General features: G+C 40.7%; 1 protein-coding gene across 1 annotated transcript in view; it reads right to left on the reverse strand.

The window, feature by feature from the left end:
- The window catches only part of colec12 (collectin sub-family member 12), a 188,420-nt gene that overhangs the window by 17,042 nt on the left and 152,777 nt on the right, over positions 1-18,601 (reverse strand). The window contains exons 5-6 of the mRNA XM_048530136.2: positions 14,624-15,670; positions 12,437-12,892 (exon numbers count right to left, since the gene is read on the reverse strand). Of these exons, the coding sequence (XP_048386093.2) occupies positions 12,437-12,892; positions 14,624-15,670 (1,503 nt within the window). The remainder of the gene's footprint in view (positions 1-12,436; positions 12,893-14,623; positions 15,671-18,601) is intronic.

Here is an 18,601-nt window from a genome sequence, read left to right on the forward strand (position 1 = left end):
GAAGATATGCACAATCTCTATGGAGGCCAGTAATTTTTGAAAATAATTTCAAACTTCCTCTAAGTGGCTGAAAGGATGATATGACAATGTTTCATATCTGAAGACATTTATTGTAACAAGCAAGCCATCATCAATGTTGGCTAAACATTATTTCAGGGAAATATAATCTAAAGGACTTTCATCTTTAACTTGTATCACTAACAAGCATCCCACTTTGCGGTTATACTTTACATTGTCTCTTAAGTAGATGCTTTATTCTCCAAGAACAAGTCTGAATTAATATTTAGCTGCTGAAAGTTCTTATTTCTGCTCTTTTCTCAGCCTGTGGCTTTGATTCTCAGAGCTGTTGTTCAGTGAGGGCACGTCCCAGAAATTCTCCCATTATCCCAAGCTAGTAAAATTCTCCTGAAATTGATATTTTCAATCCAATTGCAAGGATCCATCCATATTCCTATGCAATGAACCATGGGGAATGGCTGCCACAAAAGTAGTGATACCAAAACACTTTGGAAATGTTTTGCCTTGAGTTCATGAGAAAAGTCAATGAGTTAGCCTCCGTCTGTGTGCTGGAGAAAAATAAGAGATTCAAACCTGAGTGAATGTGCAGAAAAATATCGAACGGAAACATTTGTGACCTCATCAGTCGAGTGAGATGTTAAAGAGTGAAGATGAAAGTAATCATTCACTGGGCTTTATCTGCAAAGCATGTTGGAAAAAGGGTTGAATCTTCCTTTCCTGCTGCTTATATATTTTTAAATTGCATGTAGCATTTGTTTCTTTAAAACATATTTGTTCTTATAAGTACATTGGCAGGCTCCAGTGAAAATTTTCAATACTGATTACCTGGGAATCAAATTGCAAAAATAATGCTTAGATTTGTCACATCAGGTTTCTATCTGGGATCGGTCCAGCATTACCTTCAGCTGGGATCATAATAATTCCCAAATCCATTCTATATCGAAGTATTTAATTATATAAAACATGTAATTATTTATACAACCTGACATTCTTAAAACCTTATGGAAACTTTGGAGACAAGCAGTCTATCCAATCAGAACATATATAGCTCACACCTTCATCCTACTAAGACAGCCTGGGTCCATTTTTAATCTTTAACAACCAAACCACCTAGGTCTACTGCCAACAGAATTCAGAACAGGCCACCTGGAACAGTTCCATCCACAATCTTATGCAATGGTTATGCGTCAAAACATAGGAATGTCTAAAGATAGTAAGAATTGCCGATGCTGGAGTCAAAGATAACAGTGTGGAACTGGGGAAGCACTGCAGGCCAGGCAGCATCAGAGGAGCAGGAAAGTTGACAGTTTGGATCGGGACTCTTCTTCTTTTTCTGAAGAAGAGGCCTGACCCGAACCGTCAACTTTCCTGCTCGTCTGATGCTGCCTGGCCTGCAGTGCTTCTCCGGTTCCACACTGTGTTATCAACAGGGCTGTCTAAAGCCATTTAATGCACTGCACCACCACAAGTTTGTTGGCAGTGCACAGTTAATCAGGTGAGATGGTGGTGTTGGATAGAGGCTAGGCAGTCTTCCTGGTTCAACCCTGATCAAAGTCTGGGACATGATGATCAATTGATATCCTCTCTCACATTGTTGGTTAAAAGATTTAAGTGGGCAATTAATAATAACAACTTGAGATTTCAACCCACTTCAGGTATCAACTTTTACCAGTCGAATCCCTCCGGTCTACTGTCAGCAGAATTCACAGCAGGTCACATGAACTCTCCAGCAGTGATGGGGTCTTTGTCATGCAAAAGGCATTACAAGGAGCTGAATTGCAAGGATGTGGTGCAAATGACTGCTTTTGATATCAAGTCTGTATTTGACCAAGTATTGCCTTTAGGAACTCTAGTGAAACTGGAGACAATAGGAATTTGGGGAAACTTTCTGCTGGTTAGAGTCATTCCTGGCACAAAGGAAGATGGTTGTGGCTGTTGGAAGTCAGTCATCTCAGCTCCAGGGCGTCTCTGCAAGACTTCCAATGGGAACTGCAGACGCTGGAGAATCCAAGATAATAAAATGTGAGGCTGGATGAACACAGCAGGAACTATCCTAGGCCCAACAATCTTCAACTGCTTTATCAATGACCTTCCCCCCCCCATCATAAGTTCAGAAATGGAGATGTCCACAAACATTTGCACATTGGGCACTCTATTTGTGAGATATTGCATTCTGAACTAGTCTAGATCCAAATGCAGCAACAGCTAAATATTCAGTTTTTGACTGACAACTGGCAAGTAATGTTCATGACACATGAGTGACAAGCAATAACCATCTCCAGGAGCTAATCTAACATTGACATTCAATGGCATGATCATCATCATCATCACTCAATAATTGAATAGTTCATTATCAATATGTTGGGGTTTACCGTTCACTTTAAACTGAACTGGACGAGCCATATAAGTACTGTGACGACAATAGTAGGTCAGAAGCTAGAAGTCTTGCAGTGAATAACTCGTCTCTTGACTCCCCAGAGCCTGTCCACCATCTGCAAGGCACAAGTCAGTAGTGTGATGGAATACTGACAATTTGATTGCAGCTCCTAGGACTCCGGTAGCTTGATACCATCCAGGACAAAGCAGCCAGTTTGACTGGCACCACATGCACAAACATTCAGTCCCTCTAACTCAATGCTTAGTAGCAGCAATGTATAATATTTACAAGATGTACTGCTGAAATTCACCAAAGCTCTTTTGATACATCTTCCAAGCCCCAACCATGACCTTCTAGAAAGACAAAGGTAGCAGATAATTGGGAACATCACCACCAGCTCCACTTTGAGTCACTCACCATCCTGATTTGGAAATAAATCTCCATTTCTTCAGTGCTGCTGAGTCAAAGTCTAACTCTATCTCTAAAGGCACGGTGAATCTGCCCACAGTAAATGGACTACAGAATTTCAAAAAGGCAGCTCACAATCACCTTCTCAAGGGCAAATAGGGATGAGCAATAAATGCTTGCCCAGACAATGATGCTCACATCCCATAAATGAATGAATGAGTATTTAAGAATAGAATATGGAAGTTCTATTACAGCACATCTGTGTACATTTTGATCTTTGTATTGGGAAAAAAAATGATATAATTGCTTTAGAAGCAGTTCAGAGAGTATTCACTCCAGTCATTCCTGAATAGGTTAGGTCTATAATGATTTGGGTTTTAAATACTGTTTCATATTCAAATTGAAACATACATGATCTAGAGGAGACTTGACAAATTAGTCATCATCATCATCACCACTGGGAGGATGGTTCAACTTGTGGGGCGACTAAAACTAGGGGATGTAACTTAAGAAGTGGTTTCTCTTTTAAGACAGTGAAGAATTAGTTTTTCTCAAAGGGGGCTACTGATCTGTTGAATTACTTTTGCCAATGTAGTGAATGTTACATCTTTAAACTGATTCAAGGCTGAGTTAGCTAGGAAAGGGGAGATAAGAACACAACCAGTTCTGACATGATCTTATTGGATGGTGGAACAGGCACAAATGATCAGACGGTCTTCCGCTGCTCCTAAATCCTAAGTTCCAACCTTCTGTGGGAAATGCTAGCAGGTTCCAAGGAGAAGATCATTCATTCAAAAGCACTGATTACTTGATCAACAGACCTCACATCAGGAAAGGGGGTTTGGAGTAGGGGCTGCTGAGAACACCCACATGCTGTTCCAGATGATCCGCTCTTCTGTGGCCCCCAGAAGACTTTGTCACGTGATCACATATCTGTGGTCTGGCTATCCATCGTTCCAAAAGGAAGCACTGCTTTCCTGGTGGGATGGATTTTCAAAGAACAACCGTCCTCCCATTAGCAGCAGCTCTCAGCTTTGAGAACACCACCCCCCCTCACAATTCACACACAAGTATGCTGTGGTTTCAGATTCTGATGGTAGGTCATTCTTAAAATGGTGACAAATGGTTCTTGTCACTTCCCTAGCCAATATGGGAGAACTAAATGCCTCTAACTGAAAATTCTGATCCTCTTAAGTTCCTCATGACTGCACCCCTCTTTATCTCTGCACTATCTTCCAACCCTGGACTGTTTTACCTCCTGCATTCCTTTTGCGACACTGTTGGTGGCCATATCAAGGTGGGAGCTCTGGAATTCTCCAGCTAAACATTCCAATCTCTTTTTAAAAATTCTTTAAAATCCTCTGCAACTTCACTCTTTCAGCAAGCATTCAGTCACCCTTCATTTACTTCAAATTCAATCAACGTGCTGTTATATAATCCCATTAATGTAAAAAAAATCAAGCTGCTTCACCGAAGCATAAATCAGATTAAATTGGCCCCTGAGGACACAGGGAAGTTGATTCTGTGGAAGAGGGTTTGGTGTGATGGACAGGTGTTTCTTATCTAACAGTAATAGGAAATATTATGCAGCACATCTGACTAATCAACTTTTACAATTCAAATGCATTTTATTTTTTACAAGGAACTACTAATATTTCCAAAATTTGGAATGTATCGTGCACTGCTTGTCAACTATTTTTTAATTCTTAGAACCCTTTTGAGCCATTCAGACTACACAGCAACTTTGTTTCAGTCCTGGCACAGTTTCAATTTAACTTGTGGACTCTGACAGGACTGTCTTAAGTTTGCGAAGTATTACATGTCAAACACTGAGGACATTTTGTGAAGGGTGGTTATGACGGAGCACATATGGAAGAATGTCCATGTTTGGTCTGGTATGAACTTGACATACATTATTAGCTATGGGAGTGACAGAAGGGATTTGGTTGCTTCTGTGATTAGCTCCACAGAATAAAGCAGAGATTGCCAGCTAATGGACCAGATTTTCACATGGATATGATATGAAACCAGTTGTGTTGCTCCTCTTGCAGCTGGATAGCTGTCTAATGATCAACCGATGGCTCCTCTCAGCTAGCTTCGCTCCATAGAGTACACTAGACTTTGTTTTTGACCCAGACTTTCAAAGTTGCTGGTAAAGCTCGGCAGGTCTGGCAGCGTCTGTGAAGGAGAAAACACAGTTAACGTTTCAGGGCCGGTGACCCTTCCTCAGAACTGGTGGTGGCTGGGAAAATGTCAGTTTATGTGCAGAAAATAAGGTGGGTGTCTCGGGTGGGGAGTAAATGATAGGGTAGAGGCCATTGGCTCTATCCTATTGTTTACTCCCTACCCCACCCACCTCCCTATTTTCTGCACATAAAGTGACATTTTCCCAGCCACCACCAGTTCTGAGGAAGGGTCACCGGCCCTGAAACGTTAACTCTGTTTTCTCCTTCACAAACGCTGCCAGGCCTGCCGAGCTTTTCCAGCAACTGTGTTTTTGTTCCTGATTTACAGCATCTGCAGTTCTTGTGGTTTTTAATGGAAGTCCAAGATCTAGTTCATTCAGTAGCAGATTAAATACTGTAGTTTCTGAATCAGGTAGCTACATACATCTCTGTTAACCATTGAACAACTTACCTTGATGGAGTAATCAGTTGGTCACAGGGTTAAAATCCATCTTGTTTGGTTTCAGTTAACCTTACAAGGCAATGCCTAATGGTAACTGCCTGGATCCAAAACAAGGATCTTATCAGCAAGTAATAGAGTCATAGAGCACAGAAAGAGATCCTTCAAGTCCAACCAATCCATGCCAACAATAATCCCAAACTAAACCACTCCCGCCTGCCTGCACTGACTCCATATCGCTCCAAACAGTTCTTATTCATGCACTTATTTAAATGTCTTTTAAATGTTGTAACTGTACCTGCATCCCCCACCTCCTCAGGAAGTTCATTCCACACAAACCATTCTGTGGTAAAAAAAAAATTGCCTCATGTCCTTTTTAAATCTTTCTCCTCTCACCTTTAAAATATGCCCCCTAGTTTTGAAATCCCTCACCGCAGGGAAAAAAAAACACCTGCTACTCAGCTTATCTATACCCCTCATTATTTTACAAACCTCTGTAAGGTCATCTCTCAAACTACTAACTTCAGTGAAAAAAGTCCCAGCATATTCAGCTTCTCTTTACAACTCAAACCTTTCATTCCCAGCAACATCCTGGTAAGTCTCTTCTGAACCCTCTCCATCTGAATAATATCCATCGTATAACTGGGCAACACAGTATTTCAGAAGAGGCTTCACTAACATTCTGTACATTCTCAACATAATGTCCCAACTCTTATATTCAAAGGTGTGTGCAATGAAGGCAAGCATGCTCAATGCCTCCTTAACCACCTTACCTATATGTAATGCAAACTTCAAAGAATTATATACCTGAGCCCTTAGGTCTTTCTGTTCTCTGATCAAGGCCCAATTTGTAAGTGTATAAGTCTTGCCTATGTTTGTTTACCAAAATATAATACCTTGCATTTATCCAAATTAAACTCCATTTGCCACTCTTCAGCCAACTGACCCAAATGATCAAAGATCTGTTTGTAATCTTAGGTAACCTTCTTCTCTATTCACTATACTGCTAATTTTGGTGTCATCTGCAAATTTACTAACCATGCTTTCTATATCCTCATCTAAGTCATTTATATAAAGACAAACAAAAGCGGACCCAGTACCAATCACTGTGGGACACCACTGGTCACAAGTATTCCAGTCCGAAAAACAAAACAACCTTCCTCCATCAGTCTCTGTCTCCTGTAATTAAGTTAATTTTGTACTCAAGTTGTGCTGGCAGTCTGTAGAAGTTTTAATTTTTAAACTTCAGTGTGGCTAGAAGCGGGCGATTGCGCCTAACTGTTTTATGGTTGCTGTTTATGCTCTACGTCTACAGTTGGGAATCCTTAAATTGTGAATGCCAACCTGCACCTAACCTCTTGGGTGCTTTGACCCAAATTTTCAACTTCAAGATGGGATTTGTGAGTAGGGTTAGCTCTTTCTGTCACAATCCCACGTGTATGATTAAATAACATGCTGCTAACCCTTTATGGGCACATACCTTAAACTATTGTAAACTATTTACATACCTTATGATGTATTAGTTCTATGACTTGCAGTTAGCAGCAAACAGTAGTAATAGAAGTCAGATGTACTATATTTAGCTTGCAGTTATTTAGCTTCCAAACAGCCTTCTGTTCAAATAAAGAACCCAGATTATTATTTCAACAATTGTTGTACACAATTGGGACATTCATGTTGAAGCAAAAGAGAATATAACATGACAGCTGGGTATCAGCTTGGTTTCTGAAGATTTGTTTGCAAAATATACAAGTGTCAAATCTTCACATGAAAAAAATGGAGCTGGCGGAGTGAAATTGCTATCAGGCCTCACTGTATGTAAGTACTCTGCAGCTTTGTTGGGTTTCACACCCATGTATGCATTGTGGGGTTCCACCTCAGATCAGTGAGCAGGCATAAGGGCTGGCAAAATTATTTAAATCTGGAAGAGTTTAACTAACTGCTGTGAAGTTTAAGCGGGAACAGAAATTAAACACGATACTGAAGGTGGTCTCACTTTGAGTAGAACTCAACAACGGGGAAATTCATGACTGCTAAACTGTAGACTGCGCTGGGAAAAAGGAACTACTCAGTAATAACTCATAAGAACCACAAAGGTCCCTGAAAAAAGACTTTTCGATTTCACTTTAAAGTCCTGTGGCCATTTTTCTGCCCTGAATCGTCTTAGAGTGATGTTTAGCATTCAAATGCTAAAAACTCAAACACACTTAGCAGCAGCAACCTTGCAATCAAGCATTAATCTTTGTCCAGCTAAGGCAGCATCCACTAAAAGTGCTGTGACTCAGAGTCAAACCGACTCTAAAAGAGCTGGGACAAACTTATAACAGTTAAAAGCATTAAAAATCCTCAGTGAAAAAACTAGAAAGGTGACCAAAAATTTCCAACTTTCAACCAGAAAGTAAAAGATGTCCTATCTGATTTACTTTGTCCTAATGGCATGTCAAGCTACGCTTCTGTGTCTCAATATTTCCAGGCCAGGTAAGCAAGCCATTAAAATTGCTGCAGACAATGGAAACCTCTACAGACGGAACATGTCAGATCTATCCAATTACCATTTTAAAACTCTGGGGAAAGAAATGGTCAATACTCGATGATTAATTATGAATGAAGCTGAACTTCAGAATACATCATGTCCACGTCCTTTAGGCAACTACCACCGGAAAAGGTTGGTCAATTCATAAAGCAGATCCAGAGACAAATTGAGATTGCAACTTAACAGCAGCTGAGCTAATCAACAGAATATTTGAAATTATGATCGTATCCATCGCAATGGAAGCAGTGCAAAAAGACAACCTTTGATGAATCCAAAGGTTACATCGTGGAAATACTCAAGGTGACAGCAAGTAAGATGCAATATTAATGGGTAGACAAAGTCTACAGGCTACAGGTAATCTGTCCACCATTGACATGACAGCTAATGGAGGCACACTTAATAAGCAATGTGGCCTTAAACAAAGGTTGCCCAGCTTGAAACACTATGAAAGGCGAGTGGCACCAGAGGACATTGGGAGCACCAATGCAGAAAGCAAAGGCTGGAACAAATGGTTCAAGATCACGAGAAGTCCAGTCTGATGCCAGACAGGTGCAGCATTCCAAACAACCAAGGTCACATAGCAAAAGATGTACAAAAAATGAATACAAAATCCGTGAAAGGCTGAGTCAAGCTGAAGGTCAGAAGGTGACAATGAGTGGAATATCGACAGAAAGTGAGTAGAAATTCACTTGGCTGAACATTAGTGTGGAATAGCAGAACAGGTCTGGCAGTATCTGTACAGAGATAATCAAAATTAAGATTTCTAGTCCAGTATGGTTCTTCTTTGAAACCTAAGAGAGGTGCAAATATGATGGATTGGTATACTGTTGATAAATGGTAACAGCAATGAAACAGGAGGGCTCAGGTGATGGTCAGACAGTGAAGGAGATTAGAGACCTGAGATATCATAGAAGAAAAGGTAATTGGAATGAATCCGTTAATGAGTTTTGGGATGCAACTAGACATTCACAATAGGACTCAATTGCATAGCTGTATAAACAAAACCTCCAGAGCTAAGTACAGTGAATACTTTTAAATAGCTTGAACAGGTGCCCAGCTATTCCTGCATCAAAGGCTCAACAGTTAGCTGGGCTGACAAAGAAATCAGCCATATTTAGATCTATTTTGAAGGCTCAAAAGATAGTTCAAATGTGAATCTAAGAACAGACCAACTTATATGGGAAAATTAACATGTTAAAATTGGATCCTCTATATTGTTGAACTCTAATACAACTGAACACTCAAAATGCTGGTCACTTACTTTCTACAAAGCTCCACTGTTAATCATTGTATTAAAAATACATGTAATTTATGATACACCATTACATTATGCCATGTGAAGTTTCAAGCTTACCTGTCACAAGGTTTCCAACTCCAGATTAGGGTTTCCCATTGTTCCTGACTCCTTTGAGGTGTTGTGAACCACAGTGCTTACCAAAATAGAACTTATTCCACAATATAGCAGATGTCTAAAATAGAGATCCTCAGTGTAATAAGCAAGGATGGGAGTGTAGTGTGTGGGCTTGCCACCTACACCCTTATCCCTTGCCCTAAAAATTCACACAATAGGAATAGGATTGGAAATTGCAGAGTCAGTCACAAAGCCTGCCCCTGTTTCTATACCAATAGAGGAAATCTGAGATCCCATCCAATCTGCAAGGACAAATGTTATACTCAGTTGACTGAATTATATGAGGTGCCTGGAGCCAATAATAGCTGATTACCAGACTGAAAACAGGATTTTACACTTATCAGAGTTGTGAAGTCCTCCCTTGGGTCCAATCAGAGGCCAGAAGCACTCCAGTACTTTGAGGCAGTAGTATACAGCATTGAATCGGAATTAGAGTCAATGTTTAAGGGTTCCACTGGTTGCAAAGCTGGTGTTGATGGTGGTGTGCAATGGGGGGGTGTTGTCTTGGTGCCACTGAAGCCTTGGGAGAGCAGACTGCAATGGGATCCGGAGGTATAATATGAAGTAAATTCCCTGCCTCAAACACTTGCTATATGTAGGGAAATCTGCTATGCTGGCCACTTGGTGTAGTCACCTCTTGCCGGTTGGTTAAATTCTGGTGGTAGAAGCATGAGGCACTATGTGGGAATTAATTTCCTATGTAAAGGGCCTCCATTGACCTAATGATGAGGTTGTTGGCTTGCTTGCAGAGCTGGCTTGTTTTTGTTCAGACGTTTCATCACCATGCTAGCTAACATTATCGGTGAGGCCTTCGATGGAGCAATGTTGTTCTACACCGCTTGGGATTTATACTGTCCGGTCTGTTATGGTGAGTAGTATCATTTCCAGTTTTGATCTGTATGGTTTGTACATGGGGTTCAATTCTATATGTTTGTTGATTGCATTACAGGTTGAGAACCATGCCTCTAGGAATTCCTGTGCGTGTGCGTGTCTGTGTTTGGCTTGGGCTACTTTGGTTATGTTGTCCCAGTTAAACTGATGGCCTTCATCATCTGAGTGTACTGATATTAAGGAAAGGTTGTCGTGCTGTTTTGCCGCTAGCTGATGTTTCTGTACTCTGGCTAGTTTCCTTCCTGTCTGTCCGATGTAATGTTTGTGGCAGTCAATGCGTGGTATTATGTAACAGATAGGAAGGAAACTAGCTTATCAGAATACATGAACATCAGCTAGCAGCAAAATGACATGACGGATTTTCCTTAATATCAGTACACTCGGACGATGAAGGCCATCAGTTTAACTGGGACAACATAACCGTAATAGCCCAAGCCAAATATATACACGCGCAGGAATTCCTTGAAGTATGGTTCTCAAGCCGTAATGCAATCAACAAACATATAGATTTGAACCCCATTCAGATCAAAACTGGACATGACACTACTCCCCATAGCGGACCAGACAGTATAAATTCCAAGCGAAGTAGAATAACATCGCTCCATCAGAGTCCTCATTGATGGTGTTACCTAGCATGGTGACGAAACGTCTGAATGGGAACAAGTCAGCTTGGTGAGCAAGTCAACAACCTCATCCACAACCCAAGCTACAAATCTTTGCTAAAACTTTAGATGACCTACTGATGGTTGGGCTACTCAATGCCACCCCTACCAAATGTGAGTTAGAAGGAGCAGACCACCTGCTGGATTTAATAAGCCAGCTCCCCTTTACTGCTGCCAGCAGGGGAGTGGAAAGCCCAGTTCTACAATAGGAAAATCCAAATTCTCCCTGTGAAGATTCCCTCGGAGCTTGGTCTGGGGGAACTCAAAGTGATGTGCTTGAAACCAAGCTGACTGCACAAATGCTTGACTGAAGGTGAGTGATCAGAATTTCTGTAATCTTTGCAACCTGAATGAACAATTCCAGTTTGTTGGTGTAATTTATTAGTACAATGTCGAATTCTCTTTCCAGATCAGCAGTAAAACAAAAAGCTAAATGACAATACCATGTGGGCAAGGAATGGAACTCATTCAGTTTTTGTTAGACCAAGGCATCATGAGTTACAAAAACACATGGAGCGGATGCAGCTAAGGTACAGAACAATGTTCTAAAAGGCTTAAGGGATTGAATGACCTACTATAATGTTCATACAAGAACAACAACTTGCTTTAATTTCATGCCTTCAATGTCACAAAATATCCCAAACATACCTTTTATGATTATTCTAAAACAAACATGAATATTTGATATCAAGCTGCATACGACTCTACTATGGCAAACGACCAAAAGCTTGGTCAAAGAGGTAGATTTTAGTGAGCTTCTTAAAAGAGGAAAACAAGATACAGCAGTCAAGAGTTATAAAAAGAATATTCCAGAGCTTACAGGCCAGGCAGGTAAGGCACATCCCCAGTGGTGGAGTTAAAATTCAGGATGTTCAAGAGATCAGAGTTAGATCAATGCAATTTCTTGTAGTGTTGTGGGGCTAGAGGAGATTGCAGGTTAAGACAGGGGATTGACCATGTTAGAATTTGAAAACCAGGATGTGAATTTTAAAATCAAAGTGTAGCTTGAGTGGGAGAGATAGCATAGATCAGTGATCCCAGGAGTGATGGGTGAATGGGACTTGTTCCAAGTAAGATCATGGGCAAGAGAGTTCTGGATCACCTCATGTTTGCTGTGGACAGCTCTTTCAAAGATCAAGACATGCTGATGAATCTGTGCCTACTTTAATACAATTAATGTCATGTGGAACTGTAACTTGCTACTGACTTTATACAGAAATAAAACTTAATACAAAATCTGAAAATAAACACAAAAATCACATTTTAATTACATGTATTGCAACTTATAATGTGGAGCGAGGTAATTTGAAAGATAGAAAGATCAATCTCACTGGTGGTACAGATCAGCCACATGTTTATACACCCATTTCAACTGTAGGCAACTGAGAAAGGAAACATGAAGGTCATTTCACAAATGGCTGATCCACTATTACCAAGTACTTTTCAAGCAATGAAAGATAAAATCTAAATCAGACAGCTTCTTGTTCAAGCACATAATTAAAGATTTTTACCATTTGGCTTTGGAGGAAAAGTCGGAGCTTGGTTTATTAGTCCTACTGGACCTGGAGGGCCTGGCGGACCAGGAGGACCTTTTGGTCCTGGGGGGCCTTTTGGTCCTGGAGGGCCTGCATCTCCTGGTGCTCCTGGTTGACCTTGAAGCCCTGGTAATCCTGAAGGGCCCAATTTGCCAACAGGTCCATCAAGACCCGGCAGTCCCATGCTTCCTTTAGCTCCTGGTGTACCAGGTCTTCCATTGGAACCTTTTTGTCCTTTTATGCCAGGAGGGCCTCTATATCCTTGACTGCCCTTTTCTCCTCTCGATCCAGGAGGGCCTCGAGAACCTTTTGGACCCATTGGTCCGGGTTGTCCGACTTCTCCACGATCCCCTTTCTGTCCTCTGGCTCCCTTTGTGCCACTTGGTCCTTGTATTCCTTTGTCACCTTTCGGACCTCTTGGGCCAGGAGGACCTAAACATTTATTAAAACAAAGAAGTTAAAACTTTCAAGTTGCGGAGATGGGAATTAATTTATTGAACATATTTCCATCATTTCTGTGATATTTCAGTTCTTGCAACTGGTCATGCAAATCTGTTGCCTTTGTGCATGTGGTTGTCTCAGTTAACACAATGCAACTAGATTGTTAACTCAGAATAAACTGGCAGCCTCTGTACTGACTGATTGCAGGTCTCATAGTGCTATGAAAATAATCCTCATCAGACTGTATCCTGCAGTGCAGTTTAGAAATTCTTTCCTAGGAAGTGGATTTTCCCATCTAGGCCATTATCCGTGTCCATCCTAACTGCCTTTCACAATGTGAGAGTGAGCTAACTTCATGAACCAAAGCAGATCATGGTGTTAGGGCATGCCCACTGTACTGTTTGGAAGGGAGTTCAACATTTTGACAATGGAGGACTTTTCAAGTCATGATGGTAAATGGCTTGGAGAGATATATGCAGGTTGTGGTGTAACTATGAATCTGCTGCCCTTGTCCTCCTCGATGGTACAGGCGGTGGATTTGGAAGGTGCTGTCAAAGGAACCTTAGTAAATTAATGCAGTGCAGATTGCAGATGGTACACGCTGCTGCCACAGCACATTGGTGGTAGAGTTGTAAATGTTTACAGTGGCACATTAGGGCATCAGGCAGTTAGTTTTGTCCTAATGGGTGTACAACTTTGAGTTCTGTAGCAGCTGCAACTATATACACAAGTACCGCGCATTCCAACACACCTGTGCTGGTGGAAGGCTTTGGGAAGTCAGGAAGTGAGTTCTTGCCATGAAATTCCCAATCTCTAACCTGCTGTTGTTGCCACAGTATTTATACGGCTCGTTTAGTTTAATTTCCGGTCAACAGTCTGTCCCCAGTATGTGGATAGTGGGGGATTCAGCAAAGCCAAAAGTCACACGATGCCAGGTTACAGTCCAACAAGTTTATTTGAAATCACCAAGCTTTCGGAGTATATGCCCTTCATCGGGTCACCTAGATTCCCAGTGCTGCCCCTGGTTCCCGCTTTATTGAACAAGGTCCAAAATTTAACATTGGGAATGTCAGTACTCGCATTCAGGTCCATTGGATAAAATCTGCACCAATCACACACAGAATTTGCAGTCATTTATTTGTCAAAAAAAGGTAAAGTTATTAAGAAAGCTGTGATCCATCAAGACCTGCACACAATATTTCAATCTTAGTCTCTCCCACTAAAGAACTCTACTGTAGTCTATTGAATGAAAATATGGATAAAGTCTGTGCAGTCTGTAAGCTTCCACTAACTTTCTTGGAAAGTACTGATCTGGTTCCTTCTCAATTTATCTAGAATTAATGACTATTTCTGCTCATCTTTTCAGTTATCCTGTCAGAGAAAAACTATATTTCACTGGTTTAAAGAGCAATTTATGCTACTGCATTGTATAACCTTAGAAGGTACCATAAATAAAGCATTCTAACAAATAAACTTAAAATGTGGGCTCTTGTGGTGCAATGGTAGTGTCCCTGCCTTTGAGAGATAGGGTTCATGCTCCAAACTACTCCAGACGTGTGTCATAACATCTCTGAAGCGGTTTCCTGTAAAATGTCAGATAATGGTCAAACATTCAAATTTAGGTTCTTTTACATTTAAAATTATAAGCCTTAACCAGATCGAGTCAAAATTTAAAATAAATTTATTTTATTATAGTTTTGGGCAATGAATAGAAATATATACCTTTAAGAATTGTGAAGTTTTTAATCAGTTGAGCATGCTTTGTGTCGACAAGTTTCATTTCTTCCATGATCATAGACAAGTTGCCAACCTCAATATCCAATCTGGCCTTCAATACGCCTTGCTGTGCTTTGAGGAGAGAGCTGTCTGTTCGGACACCGTCCAAGTCGGTGGTCAGGATGGCTAGTTGGTCCGCATGTTGGCTTAATGTATTGGTGCAAGTGGTTTTTATATCATTCAGATTGCTTGTCAATGAGCGAAGATGTTGTACAGTCCAACTGATGTTCCCTATAATACTACTGATGTCTCTCTCATTTACATTCATGCGCACTTCAAGTTGTTCAAAACTGGCAGATGTTTTGTTTTCGTGAGCTTTCTCATACTGCTGTAGATCCCTGAGAGACTCTTCGTGAATGTTAGCCATGAAACTAATATTTGCCATCTGGGTACTCAGAGTGTTTAGCTGATTACTCATATCTTCCAAAGTATCGCTATTACCAGTCACCATGATGGAGTTGTTCACTGCTTGTAGTTGTAGGTATTGCAGTTTCTCTTTCAGCCAGTCTGTGTCCTTTTGTGCTTGAAGCATAGTATGTTGGAGAGCCTGCCAATCATTCCTTATTTTCTGGATGGACTGACTGGTATCATCAACAGATTTTTGCAGTGCATTGAATAAATCTCTTTGCTGGATCTGTGTTTGATTTAATTGACTGAGATTTATAACTGCATTGCTCTGAGACTTGGTTTGCTTTAGTATGTCATTTTGCAGCTTACCAGAGATTTCTTCCAAGTTAGTAATATAACTACTGTATGTCAATAAAGTCCGGTTTATATCTCTGATAGATCTTGAGTTGCTATCCAGCAAAGTTTTCAGAGTGTCGTGGTTGGCTGTCATTGATTGCTCAGTCTCTTGTAGCTTATCCAGTGAAAGTTTGTTTTTAGAGGCTTTGTCTGCAATGTCACCAAGTTGGTTCTGAAGAAACTGGATATCTGTTTTGAATCTAGACAGTTCTATCGTGGTGCTTTCATCTTTCACACCCGTCTGGTCATCTAGAAGATAGGGTACATTTGTGGGTCATGACACAACGGGTAATCACAATGGAATTAAAGGAATACAGTGCAGCAGGTGGGGATAAAACAATTCTCCTTTATGTTTGATGTTTAAATTTGTATAATAAACATGAGTGGTAATTACTTCCAGATGGAGCCCAACACATTCACCAACTGGTTTGAAACTGGATAATTTCAATTTTTCCAGACCAATCAGAAGCCCTATCAGTTTTCAAGAATGTAGGTGTGAATGAACTGCTAAAAATAAGATAAGACAGAATGAAGTAAAAATTGAAGGTGGTGGAGATATCTGGAAGTATTTCAGGTTATATATTTCAGGTTAATGACCTCTTGTCAGAAGGGGAAAATTAAGTCTTTATTGTCTGTAAGTGAAATAGATCTTATATAAACTGAGTTTAGGAAATCTTAATCCAATGGTCAGTAGTGAAGGCTTATAAAATATGTCCTTCGTTTGGCGAGAATGGGCAGCATTCTTCTGATAGGCTAAAACATGATTAATGCAGGAAATGGAAAACTGTCTCACTGATTCTGTGAGGATGTTCTACTTTGGCTGTGGCACGTTATTGGGGAAGAATGAAGGGAGTTGTACTTTGCCTCAACTATTCTGCACTTGACTCAGGAGTAATGCTGATGACAGGGTTCCATTCCTTAGGACTCAGCACGGTGAACGCGTTTTAAAAGAGAGGAATATTGTTAAGTAACACTTGCCGAAGACTGTAAGATCATAAGAAATAGGAGCAAGAGTTGGCCATTCAGCTCACTGAGCCTGCTCTGCCATGCAGTAAGATCATGGCTAATCTGATTGTGGCCCTGGCCCCACTTTTCCATCTGTCCCAATAAGTCTTGGCTCCCTTTTAAACTAAGTATCTGTCTAACTCATCCTCCAAAATATTCAATAGACCAGTCCCCTCTGGTCCCTGTAGAAGAGAAATTCAAATATTAACGACCTCTTAAGGAATAAATTTTCTCATCATTGTCTTCAGCGGGAGATACCTTTTTTAAAATGTGCCTCCTACTTCTAGACTCCCTCGTGAGGGGAAACATCCTCTTCCAGTCCACCCTGTTAAGTTAGTCAGAAACTTATATGATACAGTGAGGCTGACAAATCCACAAAACTTGCAGAAGTTTTCTACTACAGTTGTATAAAGTAGATACACCTTATTCCAGATTGGTTGTGGGAAAGTGAGATGTGAGGACGGCATAAAAGTATGCAAATTGACATAGGTTGGTTAAGTGAATGGACAAGTCAGTGACAGATGAAGTATTATATGGGAAAAAGTGAGAATATGCACTTCCATAGAAAGAACACACAACAGATCTATCTCTATTTGTCTTTCATAACACACCCCAAAGCAAATGGCAATGATGCCACTCATTACTGGGACGTAGCATCTAACCATACTCTTACAGTTACAAATAAGGCCTTTTCCACACATAGGCACTCCCTCCTAAATTCAGTAATGTCGACTAACTCACCAAATACTTTTCCTAACTCCTCAAACCAATTAGTATTTTTCAAACTCAGCAGAGCCAGTAGAAATTAATCAGCAATCAATTTGAATGTTAACAATCCTTTTAAATTGTGGTCGTGAGAGGGGGTAGGTCTCTTAGCTGCTGTTAAACACAAGCACAGTTGGCATGGTTACTGGAAGATATTATTTAGAGAGGAAAGGTTGACAATGGCAGGACTTTTGTCAAATCAGTGCGACATGTTAATTGCCCTCACAATCATTCTCCTAACTCTGTTTTACATTCCTTGCACCAATTCTGATACTCTCTCAAAGATAAGATTCAAAGCGTATATCATTTTGGTGCCAACATGGAACCTGTCGCACTAAAATAACTATAGCTATGAGCCCATTTTACAGCCATGATTATAAATATTAGTACATCAAAATACACTTCATTGTTGTTACATTTACTATCTCACAGTCTACAATGTCCAGATTCAGGGAAATGGTATAGGTACACTTAACATGAAACCAGATATGGGAGAAGGGAATAGAGGACTGTCCTGATAGAATTACATCAGGAAAATTGGACGGTGTGTTGCTAATTTGTTTCTCAACAGCAGGTGGCAGCATTTTGTACGTAATCCGTCTCCTTAGCTAGATCCTTGCAAGCACATCAAAAACCCAATAATTCTAGAAACCCTCTGATACTTTGAAAATCTGCTTTCATCCCACCACTATTTTATCCTCCTTCCTGCTTCTCACTGCCACATTCACACAGACTCCTTCTCCTGCTGGTCACAGACCTCAATCCTGCCCTAAACTAAACTGCAACACTAGTGCTAATGTGTACCTTTCTTGTTATCCAATTCTAGATCCCACTGACAGATACCTTTCCTTGTGTGTTTGGGTATGAACCATGTTTTTCTTTGCCAGCTTGTCACAAGACTCCTACCTATGCCCTGCTCCTTTGCACCGTCAGCCCATCTTTGACTCAGATTCTGATGCTGGCCTGCACATTTACTGTAGTTTGCCTACATTCCTTCCCTATTTCTCTTCCTGACCACTGCCAAGACCAAGAGCCATTGACCATCATCATTCTTCATTAGTGTGTTCCCATAACCAATTCAAAACTTTGTGTCCTCCAGCCCTGCTGAACGACACCGCTACATCTAACATAGGCTATGAGCCACAATTTGTCTTGAAAGATCTTATAGTGCTATCAACTAGTGCATTAATGTTTCATAAAGCAGAGCTGGTCAATCAGAGCATTATTTACAGTGCAGAGGAGGCCATTTGGCCCACTGTATCTGCACCATGATCTAGTGTGAATCAACGTATTGTAGAGGGCTGGACAAAACCCCCATCCCCCACTCTGTCACTCTCAATCTCATCGGCCCTGGCTAATCTGGTGCCAAGGTCCTCCTCCCACACCTAGAATCAGGTTAGCTTTAAGTAC

The sequence above is a fragment of the Stegostoma tigrinum genome, chromosome 5 (genome assembly GCF_030684315.1).
Source record: "Stegostoma tigrinum isolate sSteTig4 chromosome 5, sSteTig4.hap1, whole genome shotgun sequence".
Classification (NCBI taxonomy): Eukaryota; Metazoa; Chordata; class Chondrichthyes; order Orectolobiformes; family Stegostomatidae; genus Stegostoma; species Stegostoma tigrinum.